Consider the following 26500-nt stretch of genomic DNA (forward strand, 5'->3'; position numbering starts at 1 on the left):
GTTCAGTGTTATAGAAGTACTGGTAACGTTAGACTAGTAGTATACAATACTTCTATGCTAGAAGTATTGTATACTACTAGTCTAACGTTAACAATACTTCTATGCTAGAAGTATCGTATACTACTAGTCTAACGTTAACAATACTTCTAGCATAGAAGTATTGTTAGAAGTATTGCTAGAAGTATTGTTAACGTTAGACTAGTAGTATACGATACTTCTATGCTAGAAGTATTGTTAACGTTGGACTTACAAACCTCCGACATGTTCAATGACCGTAAAACAGTAAGTTTACCAATAAACACCACTGCAGTATTCTTTCATATATCTGATGTTGTTTTTACCTTTTTACTTACTGGGGAATACATTGTATTACTCTATAATACCCAGTATTACACAAACACATTATACAGTATTGCACTGTAGCATTGTAATACTCTAATAGTGTATTACACGGAATAACAATATCCACAGTAACACACAGTACTACACTGTATTATTAAACCCTGCACCCATCCTCCACTATGACCCTCAGCTTCTCCAGTTTTCTTTCCTTTCTTTCTTTGTCACAAAAATGTCCTTTTTATTTGCTTTGTCTTTCATTTTTGTTCTGTTCCATTTGTCATTGTCTCTTGTCCATAATGTAAAGCGTCTTTGTGTATCTAGAACAGCACTATATAAATTGAAAAATTGAAATTATTATTAACCTGTAATACACTGTATTAGTGTATTACAGTGTATTAACCTGTAATAGTGTATTACAGGTTAATATACTATTACAGTGTATTAACCTGTAATACACTGCATTACAGGTAAATACACTGTAATAGTGTATTACAGGTAGGGCTGCAACTAACGATTATTTTAATAATCGATTAATCTGTTAAAAAAATGTTTTTATCAAAAAAGCGTTCATTTCCAACCCTTTATTCAAAAACAGAAGTGACAGTGCAAAACATCTTCAGAAAGCACCAACAGGTTGCTCCTTGAACATCCCTGAGCTGTTCATTAAAACAACAAAATGGACTAACACTAAAAACATACACATGTATGCTTTACATCTGCCAAATGTGAGCCCTTTTTACTGTAATTGATCCCTCCAGAGGCTGCATTTACATACCCTGCTTTATCAATATGTATGAAATACTGGACAGAGGGAAGCTGTACTGCTCCATATAGAGCGTCCTCTTCCTTAAACTCCTTCATTCTGGGTCTCTTATGACCACGACGTCACGTTGTTGGCTAAGCCCAACGACGTGATTTGCTTCATTCTACTTTGAGTAAAAAAATTAAAAAAACCTGCAGCCAGATCCTCCGGTGAGCCGGTTTAACGTTAACGAGTGACTGGTGAACTGAACCAGACCGGGGGGTGACGGCATGTTTCATCACGTTACGGTTTTTTACAAGCAAGACTGAACTGTAACGGAACATAACGTAACTTTAACGACAATACACAACCCAAACACGTTAGCTAACGCGATAGCAAGCTGACTAGCTTCCATTAAAAACAAGTTGGAGGAACATGAAGACGCTGATTGGCCAAGACTCGACTTGTCAAAGATCTTCTATTTTTGAGAAGATCACAACCTCAGCTTTTCTCGTGTCTCACTCCAATCTCAGAAACGCTGGCCGGCCAGTTGCTCTGCTCCGCTCTTTTTTTCTTCTCCGCGACTTATTGCCGGCGTAATAATCGCGCGACACAACGAATCGATAATGAAATTCGTTGCCAACACTTTTGATAATCGATTTTTATCGATTTTATCGATTCGTTGTTGCAGCCCTAATTACAGGTTAATAATAATAAAATACAGTGCATTACAGTACACTGTATTAACCTGTATTAACCCGTAATACAGTGTAATACATCATTTAGATTCATCGTTAATGAAAATCAGTTGCTGGTAAACATTGAAAGAGGTTGATGCTTCATGAACACCCTGATCTAGCGCCTCCTGCTGGAAGACGTTCATAGTTCATTCATCTGGGTCACCTTTAAAAGGTTTTACCTCCACAGATGAAACCAGTCAGTCTGGTTCAGTTTCAGGTGACAAACAGGAAGCAGTTGGTCCAGAACTCCCAGCAGACGCTGCAACGATGACATCACAGTGACATCGTGTCGGGTTACCGAGTGAAGGAACCAGGTTCTCTTCGTGGTTCTTCACTGGTGGAAAGCAACTGAAAGGTCACAGATTAATGTTACGCCGATCAGACGACGTCACGCGGATCAACACTTATTCATGTGTCCGGGAGCAGTACCTGGGTCCAATACAGGAGCTGTCAATCAATACATGAGGGCGGAGCCTACAGGTACTGATGAATGAGACAGACACCTGGAAGCTGCTCTTACCTGGACCTTTAAACACAGCGGAGACAGTGAGACACATCCAGACCAGTAAAACACTAAGGCAGACAGATTTGTTGTTTCAGTTGTTTTTTGTTTATTGTTTACAACAAGGCTACATCACCGATGATGTCATGGTGTCAGTCTCTCCGTCTCATTACCCAGAGTTCACTCTGTCTCACTTTGTGGAAAAACAACTAAAAGTCAACCAAAGTTAAAAAGGTCAAAGGTGACGCCAAATCCTCCAGCATTAAGCCTCTACGGCAGCCACTCAGCCAAGAGCATCATGGGAAATCTTTTGGCTCTGTGTATGGCACGGACAAAAAACATCACGACCAAAGTCCCAAAAATAAATCTTCTCTTAAAAACTGTTGGCCAGGCACGTCCTACAATTGATTACTGATGAAGATCCAACAGGACTGATCCACCAGTTCACTTAGTGAACTCCTCCTAGTCCTGACCCCGCCCACCTGCTGGACCCCGCCCACCTGAACCTTCTGGCCCCGACCCCGCCCACCTGACACCTGCTGCAGGTGTGGTCAGGTGAGGTCGGGGTGGAGGACTCACTCTGCCAGTCCTTCAGAGTTATTTGTCCCATTTCACATTCAAAGTCCCTCCTCCATCTTCATCATCTTCATCTCGTCCCTTTGGATCCTTGTCTGCAGTCGCAGCTTTTTGCCGTCACCTCTGAATGTTGGTCAACAAAAGATTTAACCTGAAAGAGAGAAGACAACCGCTGCTGAACACCTGTCCTCCATGTTACCTGTCACACCTTGTGTCCTCCATGTTACCCGTCACACCTTGTGTCCTCCATGTTACCCGTCACACCTTGTGTCCTCCATGTTACCTGTCACACCTTGTGTCCTCCATGTTACCTGTCACACCTTGTGTCCTCCATGTTACCTGTCACACCTTGTGTCCTCCATGTTACCTGTCACACCTTGTGTCCTCCATGTTACCTGGTGTTGAGTGACTGGTTACTGAGAGACTGGTTACTGAGAGACTGGTTACCTGTTGTTGAGTGACTGGTTACTGAGAGACTGGTTTCCTGGTGTTGTGTGACTGGTTACTGAGAGCCTGGTTATTGAGAGACTGGTTACTGAGAGACTGGTTACCTGGTGTTGTGTGACTGGTTACTGAGTGACTGGTTACCTGGTGTTGAGAGACTGGTGTTGAGAGACTGGTGTTGAGAGACTGCATGTCGAGTGACTGGTTACTGAGAGACTAGTTACCTGGTGTTGAGTGACTGGTTACTGAGAGACTGGTGTCGAGAGACTGGTTACTGAGAGACTGGTTACTGAGAGACTGGTTACTGAGAGACTGGTTACCTGGTGTTGAGTGACTGGTTACTGAGTGACTGGTTACTGAGAGACTGGTTACTGAGAGACTGGTTACTGAGAGACTGGTTACCTGGTGTTGCGTGACTGGTTACTGAGAGACTGGTTACCTGGTGTTGAGTGACTGGTTACTGAGAGACTGGTTACCTGGTGTTGAGTGACTGGTTACTGAGAGACTGGTTACCTGGTGTTGAGTGACTGGTTACTGAGAGACTGGTTACCTGGTGTTGTGTGACTGGTTACTGAGAGACTGGTTACCTGGTGTTGTGTGACTGGTTACTGAGAGACTGGTTACCTGGTGTTGAGTGACTGGTTACTGAGTGACTGGTTACCTGGTGTTGTGTGACTGGTTACTGAGAGACTGGTTACCTGGTGTTGAGTGACTGGTTACTGAGAGACTGGTTACCTGGTGTTGTGTGACTGGTTACTGAGAGACTGGTTACCTGGTGTTGAGTGACTGGTTACTGAGAGACTGGTTACCTGGTGTTGAGTGACTGGTTACTGAGAGACTGGTTACCTGGTGTTGTGTGACTGGTTACCTGGTGTTGTGTGACTGGTTACCTGGTGTTGTGTGACTGGTTACCGGGTGTTGTGTGACTGGTTACCGGGTGTTGTGTGACTGGTTACTGAGAGACTGGTTACCTGTGTTGAGTGACTGGTGTTGAGTGACTGGTTACAGAGTGACTGGTTACTGAGAGACTGGTTACCTGGTGTTGTGTGACTGGTTACTGAGTGACTGGTTACCTGGTGTTGAGAGACTGGTGTTGAGTGACTGCATGTCGAGTGACTGGTTACTGAGAGACTAGTTACCTGGTGTTGAGAGACTGGTGTTGAGTGACTGGTTACAGAGTGACTGGTTACTGAGTGACTGGTTACCTGGTGTTGTGTGACTGGTTACTGAGTGACTGGTTACCTGGTGTTGTGTGACTGGTTACTGAGTGACTGGTTACCTGGTGTTGTGTGACTGGTTACTGAGTGACTGGTTACCTGGTGTTGAGTGACTGGTTACTGAGTGACTGGTTACCTTGTGTAGAGTGACTGGTTACTGAGTGACTGGTTACCTGGTGTTGTGTGACTGGTTACTGAGTGACTGGTTACCTGGTGTTGTGTGACTGGTTACTGAGTGACTGGTTACCTGGTGTTGAGTGACTGGTTACTGAGTGACTGGTTACCTGGTGTTGAGTAACTGGTTACTGAGTGACTGGTTACCTGGTGTAGAGTGACTGGTTACTGAGTGACTGGTTACCTGGTGTTGAGTGACTGGTTACTGAGTGACTGGTTACCTGGTGTCGTGTGGAGGTTGCAGCTATCGGAACAGTCTGGTGAACTCTCTGATGGCCCAGCACACCTGTTTACACTCCTCAGCACTGAGGAGAGGAAGAGACGCATGAAGCTGACTTCCTGCACGTTAGCTAACGCAACACTGAACAACACATCTGTGTTCGAGTGGAGGAGGGCTAGTTACCGTTAGCTGTGCAGGTTGAATCGTTTTAAGCTACAACTCTGACTGGATTTGTCTGAGCTGGCTGAGGTTTTAGTCAACAAGTCTCAACAGATACCCGTCTGATGCTGACACAAACATCCCATAATGTTCAACACACCACTGTCAGAGACAAACAAGCTCAAACTAACTTTGTGGTTCAATTGTTCATTCTTTCTACATTTATTTTACATGAGATATTAATGACTTTATATCGTGTCATTGCGGTTGTAAACATTACTGTTGCCTTTTAACATATTTATTTATTTTAACATATTTTAACATATTTTAACATTTTAACATATGTATATGTATATATTTTATATATTTTAACATATGTGTATATATTTATTTGTTTATTCTTTACTATTTATTATTTAAATACATAACTGTATTTTTATTTTTTTCACTTATATTTACTTGCACCTTATCATTCACCTGCACCTTTTATTTATCATAGAACCTCCTCATCTTTGCGTGTGTGTATAATTCTTTCCTATCCTTGTCTTCATCCATTATTGTTTGTTTCTTAATTTCTTTATTTGTTTCTTAATCTCTTTATATGCCGCCTCTTTGCCTTCTTAATTACCCCTCGGGGATAAATAAAGTTTTTCTGATTCTGATTCTGATTCTAAGACACAATTTGACACATAAAAAATATATAAATGCATTCTTATCCTGCTCTTAATTTATTTTAGCACTTATTTAGTCATGAAAAGAAACCAATACGAGTATGGAGGTGTTGCTGGTCTCACCTGGTGACCTGCTTGTGGAAGTCAGTCAGCTGTTTGTGAGTGACGGTCACAGCTCCTCCTGACGTCTCCTTTGGTAAACCTTTCAGAGCATTTTCTAGCCAGCGGCAAAATGTCTGAAACAGAAGACAGAGTTTAATCGCACCTGAGGAACGAGCAGCGACACACCGACCAGCTGGCACTCTTCATACTCACAGGTCTGTCGAACACCATGACCTCCCACAGCACCTCGGCCACGTCCGGCAACGTGTAGGGAGGCAGGCAGAAACAACACGAGTGCATCAGCTGAGTGATGAGCTGCTGGCCGTTCTGCTCCATGGCCTGACCAATCAGCTGCTTCCTCACCTCAAAGCTCTCTTCATGCTGCAGAGAGAGGACACGTAATGAGGACACGCAATGAGAGGACACGTAATGAGGACACGCAATGAGGACACGCAATGAGAGGACACGCAATGAGAGGACACGCAATGAGAGGACGCGCAATGAGAGGACACGCAATGAGAGGACACGCAATGAGAGGACACGTAATGAGAGGACACGTAATGAGAGGACACGCAATGAGAGGACACGCAATGAGAGGACACGTAATGAGAGGACACGCAATGAGAGGACACGTAATGAGAGGACACGTAATGAGAGGACACGCAATGAGAGGACACGCAATGAGAGGACACGTAATGAGAGGACACGCAATGAGAGGACACGCAATGAGAGGACACGTAATGAGAGGACACGCAATGAGAGGACACGCAATGAGAGGACACGCAATGAGAGGACACGCAATGAGAGGACACGTAATGAGAGGACACGCAATGAGAGGACACGTAATGAGGACACGCAATGAGAGGACACGTAATGAGGACACGCAATGAGAGGACACGTAATGAGGACACGCAATGAGAGGACACGCAATGAGAGGACACGTAATGAGGACACGTAATGAGAGGACACGCAATGAGGACACGCAATGAGAGGACATGCAATGAGAGGACATGCAATGAGAGGACACGTAATGAGAGGACACGTAATGAGGACACGTAATGAGGACACGTAATGAGAGGACACGCAATGAGAGGACACGTAATGAGGACACGTAATGAGGACACGTAATGAGGACACGTAATGAGGACACGCAATGAGGACACGCAATGAGAGGACACGTAATGAGAGGACACGTAATGAGGACACGTAATGAGGACACGCAATGAGAGGACATGCAATGAGAGGACATGCAATGAGAGGACACGTAATGAGAGGACACGTAATGAGGACACGTAATGAGGACACGCAATGAGAGGACACGTAATGAGAGGACACGTAATGAGAGGACACGTAATGAGGACACGCAATGAGAGGACACGTAATGAGGACACGCAATGAGAGGACACGCAATGAGAGGACACGTAATGAGAGGACACGCAATGAGAGGACACGCAATGAGGACACGCAATGAGAGGACATGCAATGAGAGGACATGCAATGAGAGGACACGTAATGAGGACACGTAATGAGGACACGTAATGAGGACACGCAATGAGAGGACACGCAATGAGAGGACACGTAATGAGAGGACACGCAATGAGAGGACACGCAATGAGGACACGCAATGAGAGGACATGCAATGAGAGGACATGCAATGAGAGGACACGTAATGAGGACACGTAATGAGGACACGTAATGAGGACACGCAATGAGAGGACACGTAATGAGAGGACACGTAATGAGAGGACACGTAATGAGAGGACACGTAATGAGGACACGTAATGAGAGGACACGTAATGAGAGGACACGTAATGAGGACACGTAATGAGAGGACACGTAATGAGAGGACACGTAATGAGGACACGTAATGAGAGGACACGTAATCCTGTTCCTGCTCAAGAGAGACTTCAAATGGCTCTGATAAAGGACTTGTCTCTGTTCTGGTCTTGTTAGACCTTAGTGCTGATAAAGGACTTGTCTGTGTTCTGGTCTTGTTAGACCTTAGTGCTGATAAAGGACTTGTCTCTGGTCTTGTTAGACCTTAGTGCTGATAAAGGACTTGTCTCTGGTCTTGTTAGACCTTAGTGCTGATAAAGGACTTGTCTCTGTTCTGGCTCTAGAATAAGCTGAATTGAATAGAGGACAGACATTATAATCATGTTTTTGGTGCAAAAAGAGGACAGAACTTAAAGTTGGTCTTTATTCTGTCTGTTGTCATCAGCGTAGTTTTAAAGTAGCTTGAATCACGTTGTAATTGCTGACTCACGTCGTTGGCGACTCCGGTGTGGATGAGGTCTCGGACAAACTTCATAACGCTGCAGTTGGCGTCTCGGTGGTCCAATGAGGTCGCAGCGATTGCGCACTGGATGATGTGAACGATAATGCTGCTGCTGAGTAAAGTGACGGGACTCCTTTGGACAAACCTAAACGGATATATATATATATCAGTCACATGTTCAGGGACCTGTACATCTACAGGCACATGTACAGGTCTAGGAAGTTCCTGAATCAAACCGCAGTCGATAAATGTGTTCAGGTGAACGAGCAGACTCACCTGGTGGCCAGTCTGAACAGGTCGTCCACGGTGTCAGGATGATTCCTCAGACCATTCTGCTGCTCCAACAGCTGGAAAGTCGGCAGACACAGAGCCTGGAGGAAGGGGAGGTCATCATGACGAGTAAGTTAGTGTTTCTCATGAATAAAGAAACTGTGTGTTGGTGCGTTTACCTGTTCTACAGGTGTGTATTTACCTGTAACATGTCGAGCAGTCCCTGTCTGCAACCCTCCTCCATCCCATATTCGTCCACCAGAATGCTGCCCAGGTACAGGAAGCAGGAGTGTGGATACAACTGATACACACTCACCATCTGATGACACAAAGAACCAAGTGTGTTAAGATTAAGACTTAAACTAACTCAGACAGGTGTGCCAGTACCAACACATGGACAGGTGTGCCAGTACCAACATGTAACCCAGGTTAATAGAACCTTAAACAAATCAAAGGTTAAACATAACTCTCAGAATGGTGGTTTACACTGTTGGTTTTACTTGTTTAATTTATGTACTGTTCCTTTAAGAAATACAGCACCCAACGTTACTGCAGCGCCGCTTGCTGGTGTGAGTGAGAGAGAGAGAGGGACAATACAGCGCGAGCACGGTAGATCGGGGGAGATGAGCGAAGGAGAGGTCGCAAACGAGTAAGGAGTCAAGCAAATAAGTTCAGAAATACGTTTGAAGAGTATAAGCTTTAATGTTCCGTACGTGGACGATTTTATCTCCCTGTTGCTGGAAGAGGTTCGATTGAGTTTTGAATCAGGATTTGGTGAGTTAAAACTGTACTTTTCACAGGTCAAGTTAGTATGCTATTTCCCTGTGTTTCTTAAGTTGAATGTGGAGCCAAAATGTCCCGTAGCTTAACTAAGACGGTGGGAATAAGTTCATATCGTGTAGTTTGTTCATTTGTCTGTTTGTAAAGTGAGCTGAGAAGCAACATGCAGCAGGCATGTTCAAGGTTAGCCTGGTTAGCATGGTTCAGTGAACAGCGCCGCCATTTTGTGGTTCAGATGATTAATCTGTATTTAGGTGCTAGTTCTATTCAAACAATTCATTCTGTGATTGAATATGTATGATTAAAATATCTGTATGTGTATGGCACTGTTGCACAACAGGCCAGGTTTTTATAGTGAGATGATCGCTTGGTGTTTATATACCGGAAGCCGGGAAACGAAGATGGCGAGCCACCCATAGAAGAGAAATTGAGTTGGACGGCATTGCTTCTGCCAGACGAAACTACACTCCTTGGATATGGACACACTGATTCATACACCTGAGTCCTGGTAGGACTGGGACTTTCAATATTTTGCTGCAACACGCAGTGGAATTAATTTGGAGAGCAAAAGACTTTGCAAAAGGACTATTTACTTGTGAAATTGCATTAATGATCAAAAACTGTATGTCATTGTGTGAGAGGTTTGGATTTTGTTTCTATATTGAGTTGTTTGTTATTTTCCATTGATTTTGTGCGAAACCGGCAATGCAAATGGCATTGTCTTACTGTAAAGTCTGAACTTAATTTACCAGTTAAGTAAATTAATGAAAAGTTAGGACTAAACGGTTAAATAGGTCAAAATATGATAGAATGAGAACTTAGAACTGAGTCAACTAAAAGAGACAAGAAACTAAATAACCACTTAAAGGACTAAAAGTAGGATTATTTATCTTGATCTCAAATAGGTTTAAATCAAAACAAAGTTAGATAAAACGGAGACGTATTTATTTTCTGAGGTTTTGGTATTTATTTTGGATGTTTTCAAGGGATTTAATTGCACAATTCCAGTGTCTTTATCTGTAAGGTAACGTGATATGGTGCAGATGTGTATGTTTTTATTTTCTACATAAATCAATCAGCCGTTCAAACATAACTCCTTGGTCTGTTACTTCTGATTTTAACTAGTTTTAAACTGCTCCTCCGAACCTAGTATCTGGTCTTAGCTTTCTGCAAATACAGTAAAGTGTTACAAACACATGGACAGGTGTGCCAGTACTACCACATGGACAGGTGTGCCAGTCCGCAACCCTTTTTATTACAAATCCAGGTGTGTCTCACCTGAGTGACGAGTGGCTGCAGCAGGGAGGCGGAGCCTTTCCCTACACATCGTACAGCGAATCTGAGACAGCGACAGCATCGCTCCACGATCCTGTTATCAGCTTGATGAGTGTTCAGAGTCTCCGAAAGCACGGGCCAGATCTAGAAGTGAGACACGTGACACAGGTAAGACATGGGAAACAAGCCCTCCAGGTAAGATGTCTTCATTGAATACGTTATCCAATTTACAGTCGAGTCTCATGACACAGAAGATGTATCAATAACAGACAAAAGGCTCTACAGGGAGGTCACATGATTATGAGGCTATTCATGAATACAACACTGTGTCAATAATCAAATGAGGCGAGTTCAGGTGAGCTCAGGTGTTTTACCTCCTGGATGACTTTCTGACAGGGGTGAGTCTGTCCATTCTCCACAATGGGGTTTGTGTGTCTGTAGGAAAAACAAACAATTTGTATGAACATATTCACAGTCTGCTGCTTTGTAAATTTAAATAAAGTTTCAAATTTGTATACAGGTAAACTCACCTGAAGATAACAGCCAGCCTGTCGAGCCAGACGGTAGGATCGGCTGATTTACCATTTGTAGATTCCTCAGCCAAAAGCTGAAAGACAACATCATTTACTTTGGCATTAGTTTGAATATAGTATTGAATATTCATGCTTTTATTGAGGGGGGTAGACAGGTGACTGACCTTTTTTAGAGCTATGACCTGAACAGCACAGAGATCACTGAGACATTCTGCAATCTTCTCCAGAGGAAGACGGGCCAGGACCAGAGCCGTACCTGTACAGGTAAATAAACAAATATCTGCAGTTTTCCCATCAGGTGCATACAAGCAGCAGCTCCCACCGACCCATCAGGACCAGCTGGGAGTTGTCAGGTATCATTATGACCAGGTGAGTAATACTAATTATCCAACCAGGTGGCAATAGTGTCAAGTGAAGAAGAACTGCTGCCCTACAGGTGTACTGACCTGACGATCTCAACGCTGATTGGCCAAGACTCGATACGTCACATCAAAGATGTTTTATTGCGAAGATCACAACCTCAGCTTTTTTCTGTGTCTCACTCTAATCTCAGGAACGCTGGGCGGCCAGCTAACCGCCCTCCCAAAAACAAAAACTCTTCGGATCTACACGATTCACGTGGATGACATTTTTATTTCAAAACTGTGAATTTCGCCGAAAGGTGACAAGTTTGCAGGTCTGCATGTGACCAGAAGGACAATAGGCGTCAATGAGACCAGAAGGACAACAGGCGTCAATGAGACCAGAAGGACAACAGGCGTCAATGAGACCAGAAGGACAACAGGCGTCAATGAGACCAGAAGGACAATAGGCGTCAATGAGACCAGAAGGACAATAGGCGTCAACGTGATCAGAAGGACAATAGGTGTCAATGAGACCAGAAGGACAATAGGTGTCAATGAGACCAGAAGGACAATAGGTGTCAACGAGACCAGAAGGACAATAGGTGTCAACGAGACCAGAAGGACAATAGGTGTCAACGTGACCAGAAGGACAATAGGTGTCAACGAGACCAGAAGGACAATAGGTGTCAACGTGACCAGAAGGACAATAGGTGTCAACGTGACCAGAAGGACAATAGGTGTCAACGTGACCAGAAGGACAATAGGTGTCAACGTGACCAGAAGGACAATAGGTGTCAACGAGACCAGAAGGACAATAGGTGTCAACGTGACCAGAAGGACAATAGGTGTCAACGTGACCAGAAGGACAATAGGTGTCAACGTGACCAGAAGGACAATAGGTGTCAACGAGACCAGAAGGACAATAGGTGTCAACGTGACCAGAAGGACAATAGGTGTCAACGTGACCAGAAGGACAATAGGTGTCAACGTGACCAGAAGGACAATAGGTGTCAACGAGACCAGAAGGACAATAGGTGTCAACGTGACCAGAAGGACAATAGGTGTCAACGTGACCAGAAGGACAATAGGTGTCAATGAGACCAGAAGGACAATAGGTGTCAATGAGACCAGAAGGACAATAGGCGTCAATGAGACCAGAAGGACAATAGGCGTCAATGAGACCAGAAGGACAATAGGTGTCAACGTGACCAGAAGGACAATAGGCGTCAATGAGACCAGAAGGACAATAGGCGTCAATGAGACCAGAAGGACAATAGGCGTCAATGAGACCAGAAGGACAATAGGCGTCAATGAGACCAGAAGGACAACAGGCGTCAATGAGACCAGAAGGACAACAGGCGTCAATGAGACCAGAAGGACAATAGGTGTCAATGAGACCAGAAGGACAATAGGTGTCAATGAGACCAGAAGGACAATAGGTGTCAATGAGACCAGAAGGACAATAGGTGTCAATGAGACCAGAAGGACAATAGGCGTCAATGAGACCAGAAGGACAATAGGCGTCAATGAGACCAGAAGGACAATAGGCGTCAATGAGACCAGAAGGACAATAGGCGTCAATGAGACCAGAAGGACAACAGGCGTCAATGAGACCAGAAGGACAACAGGCGTCAATGAGACCAGAAGGACAATAGGTGTCAATGAGACCAGAAGGACAATAGGTGTCAATGAGACCAGAAGGACAATAGGTGTCAATGAGACCAGAAGGACAATAGGTGTCAATGAGACCAGAAGGACAATAGGCGTCAACGTGATCAGAAGGACAATAGGTGTCAACGTGATCAGAAGGACAATAGGTGTCAACGAGACCAGAAGGACAATAGGTGTCAACGAGACCAGAAGGACAATAGGTGTCAATGAGACCAGAAGGACAATAGGCGTCAACGAGACCAGAAGGACAATAGGTGTCAACGTGATCAGAAGGACAATAGGTGTCAATGAGACCAGAAGGACAATAGGTGTCAATGAGACCAGAAGGACAATAGGTGTCAATGAGACCAGAAGGACAATAGGTGTCAACGTGACCAGAAGGACAATAGGTGTCAACGTGACCAGAAGGACAATAGGTGTCAACGTGACCAGAAGGACAATAGGTGTCAACGTGACCAGAAGGACAATAGGTGTCAATGTGACCAGAAGGACAATAGGTGTCAATGTGACCAGAAGGACAATGATAACAGCGATGTCAATACAGATGTGTTACAGGTGTGCTCATGTACCTTTAAGCAGTCCTACAGCGGCCTCAGTTGACAGGACGAAGGTGTCGAGGGCCCGAGCGATGTCCAGCAGACCCTGGAAGTGCTGAGCCATGTGATCTCTGCATACTGAACAGATGTTATGGATTGCCTTTGCTGCTGCCGACGCCAGAGATTTCTCTCTGAGGCCTTTCATCAGGTAGTTTAACACCGGGTCTGAAGAAGAGGAAGTACAGAGTCAAGGTTTACAAAAGAAACGTTCACCTTACAGATGGACTTATAAATCATACATCACGTCAGACCAGTTTCTCCTGACAGGTTACCAGTATCTCATGGCGGGTTACCAGTATCATGGCAGGTTACCAGTATCATGTTAGTATGGCTGCTTGCTCAAGGACCTCTCATGGTTGGCCACTTGGGTTAGGGTTAACCCTCACTCCCCACTTGGGTTTAAATCATAAACTCCTACCGAGGAATCTTGGGTTTCGGTCCACGACCTCGCTCATCTCCCCGACCAGCTCGATGCTCGTGTAACGGACCGCCATGTGGACGGTTTCCGGAAGTTGAACCACCTGCTGCAACACCTCCGACAGCGTTGGGTTGTTCTCTCTGCAGGGCGAACACAAACAGATTCACTTTAAATGTTGGAATTAAATGCATTCCTGACAGTGGAGGTCTGCAGGGTTAAAAGAAGAACTCAATAAAGAAAACACGTTTTAATAATAAAAAGAATCTTCAGATACTCACGGATCAACACTTTTTGCAATCGCAGCCATGATGAAGAGAACAGCTTCCGTCACCTCCCAGGAAGGGCTTCCTTCTTTTAACGTGGAATATAACTGAGAACAAACAGAAGACCTTTTAAAGTAGAATATAAACAAACAGAACAACTTATTAAGTAGAATGTTTGACTGAGAATAAACGGCGGAGAACATTTAATAGAATCCATCGACATGTTCATCAAATAGAAAGCAATCTTTGCGTTATAAAACGTTACCTGAGAGAAACACTCCATGGATCCAACAAGAAAAATGACGTCTTTAACAAGGTCAGAGACTCTGACCCTGAACTCTCCAAAATCATCTGTGTCCTCTGGGATTCCGTCCTGTTGGGTCAAAGCAATTAGATAGCTGACATTTTAACTAAAACCAACAGAACCTGAACAGTATTTGTCACAGAGAATCCAGAAGGAGTCTTGGTTTTATATCAAAGTCAGAGTGAGAGGTGGTTCTCTGGAGACCTGATCCTCTGGAGACCTGATCAGGTGACTTACATGGTCTGGATCAAGTTGACAGTGTCGGGCCAAACAGTGCAGAAGTCTCTGGATGTATGGTCTGAAGATTGTGTGAAGAGCTGCATCATTTATTTTATACAGATGTTCTCCAAGACGGTACCAGAAGTTAAAGGAGATCTCCACGACCTGGATCAGAACAAATCCACGAGACCAGGAAAGAGAATTATTTCCACAAATTAAATAAGATCAAACTGCAGGTATTGTGATTACTTTAGTACCTCGTACTGAAGGAGTTGTGGTCACTTTAGTACCTCATACTGAAGGAGTTGTGGTCACTTTAGTACCTCGTACTGAAGGAGTTGTGGTCACTTTAGTACCTCGTACTGAAGGAGTTTTGGTCACTTTAGTACCTCGTACACTAGTACCTCGTACTGAAGGATTTGTGGAAGGGCTGGGCGGTATGGCCAAAAATTCATATCACGGTATTTTGTAAGATTCTGGCGGTTTCACGGTATATCACGGTAAATATTTTTTTAAACAAGTAAACACATTGATTCCATTAACAGCACCAGGCAACTAGACAGCAGTACTGTCAGCGAGCCGTCCATAGCTGCAACAGCAGCAGGCAGCAACATTTACTTTTTACAGTTTAATACTGGGAGCGCAGTGGAGCTACTTACCCGTCAGTGTAACTGGGTTCAGTCATGGTTCACACGTGTTATAAAATCACAGCGCCGAATTGCATGCTGGGTAGAGTTCGCGCACAAAAAAACCCAGAAAGAGACAAACCGGAAGACACGCCACACAAACAGCTGTTCGCCCCCCAACTTCCCAGCATTCAATTTGGCCGTGTAATTTTGAACCATGAGTGAACCAAGTTACACTGACAGCTAAGTAGCTCCACTGCTGCTGGTATTAAACTGTCAAAAATAAATGTTGCCGCCTGCGGATATGCACGGCTTGTTGACTGCGCTGGTCGCTGACGGCACCGCTGTCTAGCTGACCGCCGTAGAGTAATGTAATCACCGGTATGACGGTATATGAAAAACTCATACCGTATGGAAATCTGAAACCGGTATACGGTTTGAACCGGTATACCGCACAGCCCTAAGTTGTGGTCACTTTAGTACCTCGTACACTAGTACCTCGTGCTGAAGGTGTTGTGGTCACTTCAGTACTTGTAGTGAAGGAGTTGTGGTAGCTTTAGTAACTCGAGCTGAAGGTCTTGTGTGGGTACTAGTGTGACCACTAGTACCCACTATTACCTTCAACAACTCAGTGTTGGCACCGATCCCGACTGCCAGGAATCTCGGTGTGACGCTTGACAGTCAGCTGTCCCTGACTGCCGACATCACCGCAACAACACGTTCCTGTAGGTTCATGCTGCACAACATCAGGAGAATACGTCCCCTTCTCACCCAGAAGGCGGCACAGGTTCTCATACAGGCTCTGATCATCTCACGTCTTGACTACTGTAACTCCCTCCTGGCAGGTCTACCTGCTAGTGCCATCCGACCGCTGCAGCTCATCCAGAATGCAGCAGCTCCACTGGTCTTTAATCGAAATTCACACGACTCCACTCCTCCGCGCCCTTCACTAGTTACCGGTGGTCGCCCGCATCCGCTTCAAAACATTGGTACTTGCGTACCGTGCTACGAACAGATCGGGTCCAATCTACATCCAGGACATGGTAACACCGTACACCCCGGCTCGTTCACTCCACTCGGCTTCTGCCGATCGGCTTGTAGCTCCGTCAATGAGAGCTAAACACTCAACAAAGTCAGACTGTTTGTCTCTACAGTTTCTGTCGCAAACTAAAAACACTTCTTTTTCGACTACACCTTGAATAAAGGAAGGCAGCTCTGTAGTAGCACTTAGATGGTACTTACTGATAGCACTTTGTAGCTTAGCTTTGTTGAAGAAATTGTACTTTCTTGATTCTTGTTGTTCTGAATTTGTACTGACGGTTGAATTGCACGTATTGTAAGTCGCTTTGGATAAAAGCGTCAGCTAAATGAAATGTAATGTAGCTCGTACTGAAGGAGTTGTGGTCACTTCAGTACTCTTACTGAAAGAGTTGTGGTCACTTCAGTACTCTTACTGAAAGAGTTGTGGTCACTTCAGTACTCTTACTGAAAGAGTTGTGGTCACTTCAGTACTCTTACTGAAAGAGTTGTGGTCACTTCAGTACTCTTACTGAAAGAGTTGTGGTCACTTCAGTACTCTTACTGAAAGAGTTGTGGTCACTTCAGTACTCTTACTGAAAGAGTTGTGGTCACTTTCGTAACTCGAGCTGAGGGTGTTGTGGTTACTTTAGTACCTCGTACTGAGGGTGTTGTGGTTATTTCCGTACCTCGTATTGCGGGTGTCCTGCACAGATCAGCAGCAGCTCCAGTGTCCTCAGGTCTCCCATACCCTGGCCTGGACTCCTGACTGTCGTCTCTAAAAATGTCTCGCAGAGTTCGGTGAAGATCCTGCAGTAGTTCAGCACTCTGAGGGCAGAAATCAAAAGTAAATGTGGCTGACAATGTTTTATCTGATCAGTATAATTACTTGTATTACAGTTTTTTTTTTTTATTTTAACCTTTTGAGCCCTGATCCCCCTAGGGGGCCTTATATTAGTTATAACACTGTATATTTTCAAAAAGAAAATCCCTTTTATAACATTTTGATCATAACTATGAACATCCAGCATGATCTGAGCAAGATTTTCCAAAAATTCCTCCTCGAGCCGCCCCCGAGTTTTTCCAGATGCTTTAAGGCCTAAACAACAACTCTTTATAAAGATAATGACCTAGTAGAAGAAAAAAACAGTGCTGCCTCATTTGGATCTTACAGGTACTAATATATTACCCACAAGGATCTATCATACTTTGTTAGACTCATACAAGCTCGTTTAGGGTTACGAAGAAGTGTCTTTTATTGAAATCCAACTTTGTAAAGTGTACTTATTAACGATCTAGTAAACGTTACGGCCGCGGCCGGAAATGACGGCGAGGCTACGGGGTTTATGTAATTACATAAACTTAACGGTAAGTTTATTTGTTTCTGTGCGGTTAGAACTTCCCACAATGCTTTACCGTATTTCAGCAATTTAAATGAAGTTAATCAACGTTGTGGTTCTGGATATCCTTTAGGAAACGTCACTTGACTTATGTTCCTCTTTCCTTGTCCGATAATGGGCGCCGCGGTGGCAGGGCTAAAAAGGTTGTAAAGAGTATTGATATTCCATTTTTTTTAAAATTATATTTACTGATGGCATTTGCCTCATTACCGCCTGAATTATTCAAATCCAATTACCTAAAGTCCTTTCCTTTTTTTTTTTATTTAGTGCTCTATAACAGCGGTTCACAAACTTTTTTGGCCACGCACCCCCTTCTACATCCCGACCGGGTTCACGCACCCCCAATCCCCCACACCTTGAAAAAAAAAACCGCAACAGAGCCTATTTATAGCCACATAAAATCGGACGTTGCGGACGTTGCGCGTGGCGTTTGTTACAAGATTTAGTCCGCTGTATAAATGTCAGTTACACAAGGCGTCACTTTTAAAGAGCAATAAGGATGGCGAGGACACACACACAGGCTCAGAGGCAGATTGCATTTCACATGTATTTACTTAAACACAGTAAGCACGTAAAGAACAAAGAGTGGCACATAGGCTCAGAAACAGATATAAATAAAAAAAGGAGGAGTCCATATGAGGATGTTCACATGCAGCGCAGGTGGCTCAGCCTGTCAAGTCTACTTGCAGAGAGTAAAACTCACTCTTCTTCACGCGACCGACTAACGTTGCCAGGATGTCTTCGGACAAAGCATCGATGCGGTGACAGTGTTGTTGGACACCGGGATCATGTCTAACTTTTTAGCTTCTTTCTCTCCAATCATACATTCCACCATCTCTTTAGCAGCTGGCAAGCACACGTCTTCGCCGATTGTGTGAGGTAGACCCTTCCTTGCTATTCGGTAACTGAGGAGATATGAAGTCCGGAGTGCGTTTTGTGTAGACCCAACACATGAATGAGACTGCAATTGTTTTTGGCTGTTTTGTGACTCTTCCAATTTGGATCTAAAAAATGTAAGGGGCTTCTGACTTGCACTGGCATGCTTGGTGTTCAGCACTCCAATCTCAGAAACGGCGGACAGTTGACCCCCTCCCTCCCCTCCCAAAAACAAAAACTCTTCGGATCTACACGATTCACGTAGGTTACCTATTTTGGTTTCAAAACGGTGAATTTCGCCGAAAGGTGAGGTATTTTCATGTCTGAATACAGGCAATACGAGTGAAGCCAGGAGAGGTCCTTGAGCATGCACCATAATTGGACACAAAATATTTTGGAATTCGCTGCAGCAGAAAGAGAGATGAGCCGTTGACAGACTCACTCACACAATGACATCATGACCCTTCTGGCAGAGATCAATATCGTGAATGAATATGGATGAATTTCATAGCTCTCACTTGTCGAGGTCTTCTCGAGCCACGGCCATGTGATACGCCGTCTCCAGCGTCAGGACGCCCTGGAAGAGCTGCAGAGCCAGCGCCATGTTGGTCTCCACGTTTTCGATGGCGTAGAGAGACGAGCAGACGCAGTCGGACGCCGCCTCATGGAGGTTGGTGGAGGTTTCATCCCTCTGCTGTGGAAGCAGAGCAGTGATGTCATGTGTGGGACCGTTTCAACACCCTTTAAATGATGCACAATGATCCGATAACGACAGGAAGCAGGCAGGTTTAAACCTCACCAGGACTTGGAAGAGGACCATGAGCAGCTGGTTACTGGCCATAAAGTTACTGTCCAGGACTCCCAAGTTGAACCAGCTTCCCAAACAGCGAAAGACCTTGATGAGCATCTTCTCGTCATTACCCGCCTTCTCCACGCACGACGTCTGAAAGAGGAAGAACAGCAGAGTCTGAGATGAGGCTCGTCTTCTTGTCTGCAAGGTTTGGTTGGTTTTAATAAATGTATACAAAGTCCAACAAGCTCATTATATGAGCAAAACCTAAATGGCCTCCATCCACACACATAACCGGGGTTGGGGCGACTGTGGCTCAGTGGGGAGCAGCGTCGTCCTTCAATCAGAAAATCGGCGGTTTGATCCCCGCTCCGCTAGTCCACTTAACCCCAAATTTGCTCCCGTATCTGTGCCTACGGTGTATGAATGTGTGCGTTAGCTACTCCTGATGGGCAGGTGGAACCTTAGCTCCTCCCATCAGGTGGAACCTTAGCTCCTCCCATCATGTGTGAATGTTAGCTACTCCTGATGGGCAGGTGGAACCTTAGCACCTCCCATCAGGTGGAACCTTAGCTCCTCCCATCAGGTGGAACCTTAGCTCCTCCCATCAGATGGAACCTTAGCTCCTCACATCATGTGTGAACCTTAGCTAATCCTGATGGGCAGGTGGAAACTTCATGTTTTATATTTCTGTGAAAACATCTATAATTATTCAAGTTATTAAATTTGTAACCATCTTCTGAATATGTTATACACATATTAAACAGATAATTAAAAAAGATAAGAATAAAAGTAAGCAGTCATCACATGAGTGGATCAGGTGTCAGGTCCTCGAGCATGAAGACATAACTGGAGACCAAATATGAAGTAGATCACATGACCCTCAGAGATTAGAACAAAGAGTTTATATATTTAAGAAGCTGAGAAACCAACCAGCACAGTGACGACGGTGCTGGAGTAATACGCCAGATCCTCGATGATCTCTGTGCGACGGTTGGCTCCGATTCGTAGAGATCGGCTGTGAACTTCCTCCGGCAGCACGGTGAGAATCTCTATGAGGAAGGGCATCGAGCTGATGTCATTGTTGTACCTGAGAGGGGGGATGGACAGGTGAGTCAGAGGACAACAGCATCTCATGGACAGGTGAGTCAGAGGACAACAGCCCATCATGGACAGGTGAGTCAGAGGACAACAGCATCTCATGGACAGGTGAGTCAGAGGACAACAGCATCTCATGGACAGGTGAGTCAGAGGACAACAGCATCTCATGGACAGGTGAGTCAGAGGACAACAGCATCTCATGGACAGGTGAGTCAGAGGACAACAGCATCTCATGGACAGGTGAGTCAGAGGACAACAGCATCTCATGGACAGGTGAGTCAGAGGACAACAGCATCTCATGGACAGGTGGGTCAGAGGACAACAGCATCTCATGGACAGGTGGTAAAGTTACAGGTAAGCGTCCCACAGGTGGTAAAGTTACAGGTAAGCGTCCACAGGTGGTAAAGTTACAGGTAAACGTCCACAGGTGGTAAAGTTACAGGTAAACGTCTCACAGGTGGTAAAGTTACAGGTAAGCGTCCCACAGGTGGTAAAGTTACAGGTAAGCGTCCACAGATGGTAAAGTTACAGGTAAGCGTCCACAGGTGTTAAAGTTACAAGTAAGCGTCCCACAGGTGGTAAAGTTACAGGTAAGCGTCCCACAGGTGGTAAAGTTACAGGTAAGCGTCCCACAGGTGGTAAAGTTACAGGTAAGCGTCCCACAGGTGGTAAAGTTACAGGTAAGCGTCCCACAGGTGGTAAAGTTACAGATAAACGTCCACAGGTGGTAAAGTTACAGGTAAACGTCCACAGGTGGTAAAGTTACATGTAAGCGTCCACAGGTGGTAAAGTTACATGTAAGCGTCCACAGGTGGTAAAGTTACATGTAAGCGTCCACAGGTGGTAAAGTTACATGTAAGCGTCCACAGGTGGTAAAGTTACATGGAAGCGTCCACAGGTGGTAAAGTTACATGGAAGCGTCCACAGGTGGTAAAGTTACAGGTAAACGTCCACAGGTGGTAAAGACGTCTATGACCAAAGATAATAGAACCTTTGAGTGTGTTTTTGAACCAAAGATGTCACATATTCATTGATCCGTTGGCCATGTTTGTAGTTTCTGTGCCGTTTAAAAGGTTTCAGCTGTGTGGTTGTGGGAAGTCTTACTTTTCTATGAGCGTGTGAACACATCCTTTCCACGAGGCCATCTGTAGAGCGAGATCTGCGATGGCTAAAGCCAGCTGAGAAAAAAGATGAACAAAAACAAGATCAGAATGAATTAAAGAACACTGTTATTTACTGGATGAAGAGAGCCCCACTTCCTCTTGGGTTTGATGAAGCCTCGTTGTATTCAGTTTCAAGGCTTCCTTCCTGGTTTGATTCTGTTGCAACAGTCCGGACTTCCTCCACACTTTGGAAACCAAAAGCTGATGCAAGCTAGGTGTCGAGCAAGTTAGAACATACTTCCAGCTACTAGAGCTGGCAATAATCCAATATGTTATTTATGTCTTTCCATGGAACCATATCGGGATGAAATCACACATGCAGATATTGGGATACACAATTATGTTGTTGATAAGCAGTACATACTAGTTGAGATTGAAGAGCATTCTGCTTTTGCATTAATTCAATTAACTCCTTCTCCGGAGTCTTTGGGCTTACTCTCCTCACAGGTTCACATGGATCCTGATTTTATCTGGACCCTGATCCTGGTTTTATCTGGACCCTGGTTCCTGCCCAACACATAGAGCCATTATCATTATTATTGAATTAGTTTAGCTGTAACACTGTCAGCTTTGTTTTTAGTTTAGTTTAGCTGTAACGCTGTCAGCTTTGTTTTTAGTTTAGTTTAGCTGTAACGCTGTCAGCTTTGTTTTTAGTTTAGTTTAGCTGTAACGCTGTCAGCTTTGTGTTTAACTGTAACGCTGTCAGCTTTGTTTTTAGTTTAGTTTAGCTGTAACGCTGTCAGCTTTGTTTTTAGTTTAGTTTAGCTGTAACGCTGTCAGCTTTGTGTTTAACTGTAACGCTGTCAGCTTTGTGTTTAGCTGTAACGCTGTCAGCTTTGTGTTTAGCTGTAACGCTGTCAGCTATGTGTTTAGCTGTAACGCTGTCAGCTTTGTTTTTAGTTTAGTTTAGCTGTAACGCTGTCAGCTTTGTTTTTAGTTTAGTTTAGCTGTAACGCTGTCAGCTTTGTTTTTAGTTTAGTTTAGCTGTAACGCTGTCAGCTTTGTTTTTAGTTTAGTTTAGCTGTAACGCTGTCAGCTTTGTTTTTAGCTGTAACGCTGTCAGCTTTGTGTTTAGCTGTAACGCTGTCAGCTATGTGTTTAGCTGTAACGCTGTCAGCTATGTGTTTAACTGTAACGCTGTCAGCTTTGTGTTTAACTGTAACGCTGTCAGCTTTGTGTTTAGCTGTAACGCTGTCAGCTTTGTGTTTAGCTGTAACGCTGTCAGCTTTGTGTTTAGCTGTAACGCTGTCAGCTTTGTTTTTAGTTTAGTTTAGCTGTAACGCTGTCAGCTTTGTTTTTAGTTTAGTTTAGCTGTAACGCTGTGAGCTTTGTTTTTAGTTTAGTTTAGCTGAAACGCTGTCAGCTTTGTTTTTAGCTGTAACGCTGTCAGCTATGTGTTTAGCTGTAACGCTGTCAGCTTTGTTTTTAGCTGTAACGCTGTCAGCTTTGTGTTTAGCTGTAACGCTGTCAGCTTTGTGTTTAGCTGTAACGCTGTCAGTTTTGTGTTTAGCTGTAACGCTGTCAGCTATGTGTTTAGCTTTAACGCTGTCAGCTTTGTGTTTAGCTGTAACGCTGTCAGCTTTGTGTTTAGCTGTAACGCTGTCAGCTTTGTGTTTAGCTGTAACGCTGTCAGCTTTGTGTTTAGCTGTAACGCTGTCAGCTTTGTGTTTAGCTGTAAGGCTGTCAGCTTTGTGTTTAGCTGTAAGGCTGTCAGCTTTGTGTTTAGCTGTAAGGCTGTCAGCTTTGTGTTTAGCTGTAAGGCTGTCAGCTTTGTGTTTATCTGTAAGGCTGTCAGCTTTGTGTTGTGTTTAGCTGTAAGGCTGTCAGCTTTGTGTTTAGCTGTAAGGCTATCAGCTTTATGTTTAGCTGTAAGGCTGTCAGCTTTGTGTTTAGCTGTAAGGCTGTCAGCTTTGTGTTTAGCTGTAAGGCTGTCAGCTTTGTGTTTAGCTGTAAGGCTGTCAGCTTTGTGTTGTGTTTAGCTGTAAGGCTGTCAGCTTTGTGTTTAGCTGTAAGGCTGTCAGCTTTGTGTTTAGCTGTAAGGCTGTCAGCTTTGTGTTTAGCTGTAAGGCTGTCAGCTTTGTGTTGTGTTTAGCTGTAAGGCTGTCAGCTTTGTGTTGTGTTTAGCTGTAAGGCTGTCAGCTTTGTTTTTACATTACATTTAGCTGACACTTTCATCCAAAGCGACTTACAATAAGTGCAATTCCACCATGAGTACAAACTCAAAACAACAAGAATCAAGAAAGTACAATTTCAATAAAGTTAAACTACTAACCTAACCCTAACTACTAAAGTGCTACTACGGCGCTGCCTTCTTTATTCAAGGTGTAGTCGAAAAAGATGTGTTTTTAGTTTGCGACGGAAAATGTAGAGACCTTCTGCTGTCCTGGTGTTTAGTTTAGCTGTAATGCTGCCAGCTTTGTGTTTAGTTTAGCTGTAATGCTGTCAGCTTTGTGTTTAGTTTAGCTGTAATGCTGTCAGCTTTGTGTTTAGTTTGGCTGTAATGCTGTCAGCTTCGCGTCACACGCAGAACACACAATGTTCATGAACATTGAACATTGTGTGTTCCCAATGAAAGAACAACGGCCCCTGAAGGCCTTGCGGTTACGGCCGGTCAGCAGGTGAGACGCGTTACCTGTGTGACGATGATGGGCGACAGGTCTTTGAGGTTCTGGATGTGGGTCAGTAGCGATTCTCGCAGTGCATTGTGGGTCTCAGGTGGAAGCTCGTAGAAAGATGTCTGGATCTTCATCTTCATCGTCTGAGCAGCAAAATAACAGGACTCAACGTCCTGTTTGAGCTGCAGGAGCTGGTCTGCGATCTCCCACGCATACATCTGTAAGACAGGAAGTGAGGTCATTACGCATGAGGACAGGAAGTGATGTCATTACACCCAAAGACAGGAAGTGAGGTCATTACACCCAAAGACAGGAAGTGAGGTCATTACACCCGAAGACAGGAAGTGAGGTCATTACACCTGAAGACAGGAAGTGAGGTCATTATACCAGAGCAGCTCGCAGCAAACCGCGTTATTATATTTCTCTGCATCAAATTTGTTCTGGGTGTAACCAGGGTCTACCTGGTTAGGGTCTACCTGGTCAAGGTCTACCTGGTCTGGGTTAGGGTCTACCTGGTCAGGGTTAGGGTCTACCTGGTCAGGGTTAGGGTCTACCTGGTCAAGGTCTACCTGGTCAGGGTTAGGGTCTACCTGGTCAGGGGCTCCCCGGTCTGGGTTAGGGGCTACCTGGTCTGGGTTAGGGTCTACCTGGTCAGGGTCTACCCGGTTAGGGGCTACCCGGTTAGGGGCTACCCGGTCAGGGGCTCCCGGTCTGGGTTAGGGTCTACCTGGTCTGGGTTAGGGTCTACCTGGTCTGGGTTAGGGTCTACCTGGTCAGGGTCAGGGTCTACCTGGTTAGGGTCAGGGTCTACCTGGTCAGGGTCAGGGTCTACCTGGTTAGGGTCTACCTGGTCAGGGTTAGGGTCTACCTGGTCAGGGTTAGGGTCTACCTGGTTAGGGTCAGGGTCTACCTGGTTAGGGTCTACCTGGTCAGGGTCAGGGTCTACCTGGTTAGGGTCAGGGTCTACCTGGTTAGGGTCTACCTGGTCAGGGTTAGGGATACCCCCGTCCCGTGGGACGAGACTGATGCCGATAACAACAACAACTACCACCCCAGACAGGCTGGACCAGATCCACTGGACAACCAGGCAGGAGCGAGGGGCTCAGAAACATGAAGTCCTGGTCTCAGCCACGCCCCTAATCAGTCTCGTGAGAACCACGTCCCGAACTCAAAGTAACGGTCATTATTCTGAACCCACGTGACGTGTGAACCTCCGATAGTTCACCTTTTCGGTCTCACCTGGTGGTTCCGGTCCTCCTGCAGGTACTGCTCACGGAGCCTGGTGAATACTTTAGTCCGAGGCTCTCCTGCTCGCGGGCCGCAGGGAGACCCGAGCACGCGCCCCCTAACTTCACCTGTTTCACATCTTTGAGCAACTTTAGTGACATTAGCCAGCTAGCATGCTAGCAGAGCTAGCTGGGCCTGCTGGACTCCGCCGAGACGAAACCCTAACCCTTCGTCCGGAACCTGGTTTTGATCATCTAGACCTGAACCCAGCGCACCCACGTGGCCGGTCGGACCCCCTAACCAGCCCCTGGAGCGGGCAGCTCATGGAGGAGCACACGGGGTGTTGTGGTCCATTCATTTAGCTAGCTTAGCTTAGCTATGATGCTAACGGGACCTGCGGCACTTCTGAGCCTGCGCAGTTCAGCTCACCGGTCCTTTATTGAACCGGTACCTTTAGAAAACCCGGTCCCCCTAGACCCCGTTAGACCCAGACCCCGTCAGATGACCCTCTTACCCCCCACACCCCGCCCCCACACCGCCGGTGCCCCGGGCCGGTCTCCGGCCTCTCCCATTTTCTTACCGATCTCTGGAGCTCCCCGAGCCACACGGAGGCTCGCTCCTTCCCGGTCGGGTCCGGGTCGTGGTACAGGGCCTGGACCGCCTGGTAGACCAGGGCCAGGTTCGGCTTGCCCCCTTCCATCGCTCACGAAGAAGCAGGGATGAGATAAGGCAGAAAGTTAACCAACACGGGGATCTCTACGAGTCCTACACGGTCTGTGTGTCGACCGCCATCTCGCACAGGCTTCCTGCGTGCAACCGCGAACACCTCCCGGCAGGAAACACAG

At 45.3% G+C, this 26500-nt stretch overlaps 1 protein-coding gene across 2 annotated transcripts; it reads right to left on the reverse strand.

Moving 5' to 3' along the window:
- Window positions 1-2421: 2421 nt before the first annotated feature.
- On the reverse strand, window positions 2422-26370 carry tnpo3 (transportin 3; the record flags this gene model as incomplete). Of its 2 annotated transcripts, XM_079236439.1 has the most annotated exons (23): window positions 2422-3053; window positions 4959-5042; window positions 5911-6023; window positions 6103-6270; window positions 8156-8312; window positions 8444-8538; window positions 8640-8756; window positions 10496-10636; window positions 10867-10927; window positions 11023-11099; window positions 11190-11281; window positions 13610-13801; window positions 14055-14194; window positions 14333-14424; window positions 14583-14690; window positions 14859-15005; window positions 17173-17311; window positions 19278-19453; window positions 19559-19702; window positions 20483-20639; window positions 21755-21828; window positions 24446-24646; window positions 26236-26370. In XM_079236439.1, 22 exons carry the CDS (start codon window positions 26353-26355, stop codon window positions 4982-4984), a joined length of 2772 nt encoding a protein of 923 aa, XP_079092565.1. In that variant the 3' UTR covers window positions 2422-3053; window positions 4959-4981. The 2 variants fall into 2 exon arrangements, with proteins under 2 accessions (XP_079092565.1, XP_079092564.1); XM_079236438.1 differs by having other exon boundaries at window positions 11023-11281; window positions 26236-26355.
- Between the last annotated feature and the right edge of the window lie 130 nt (window positions 26371-26500).

The sequence above is a fragment of the Taurulus bubalis genome (assembly GCF_910589615.1).
Source record: "Taurulus bubalis genome assembly, chromosome: 20".
Lineage (NCBI taxonomy): Eukaryota > Metazoa > Chordata > Actinopteri > Perciformes > Cottidae > Taurulus > Taurulus bubalis.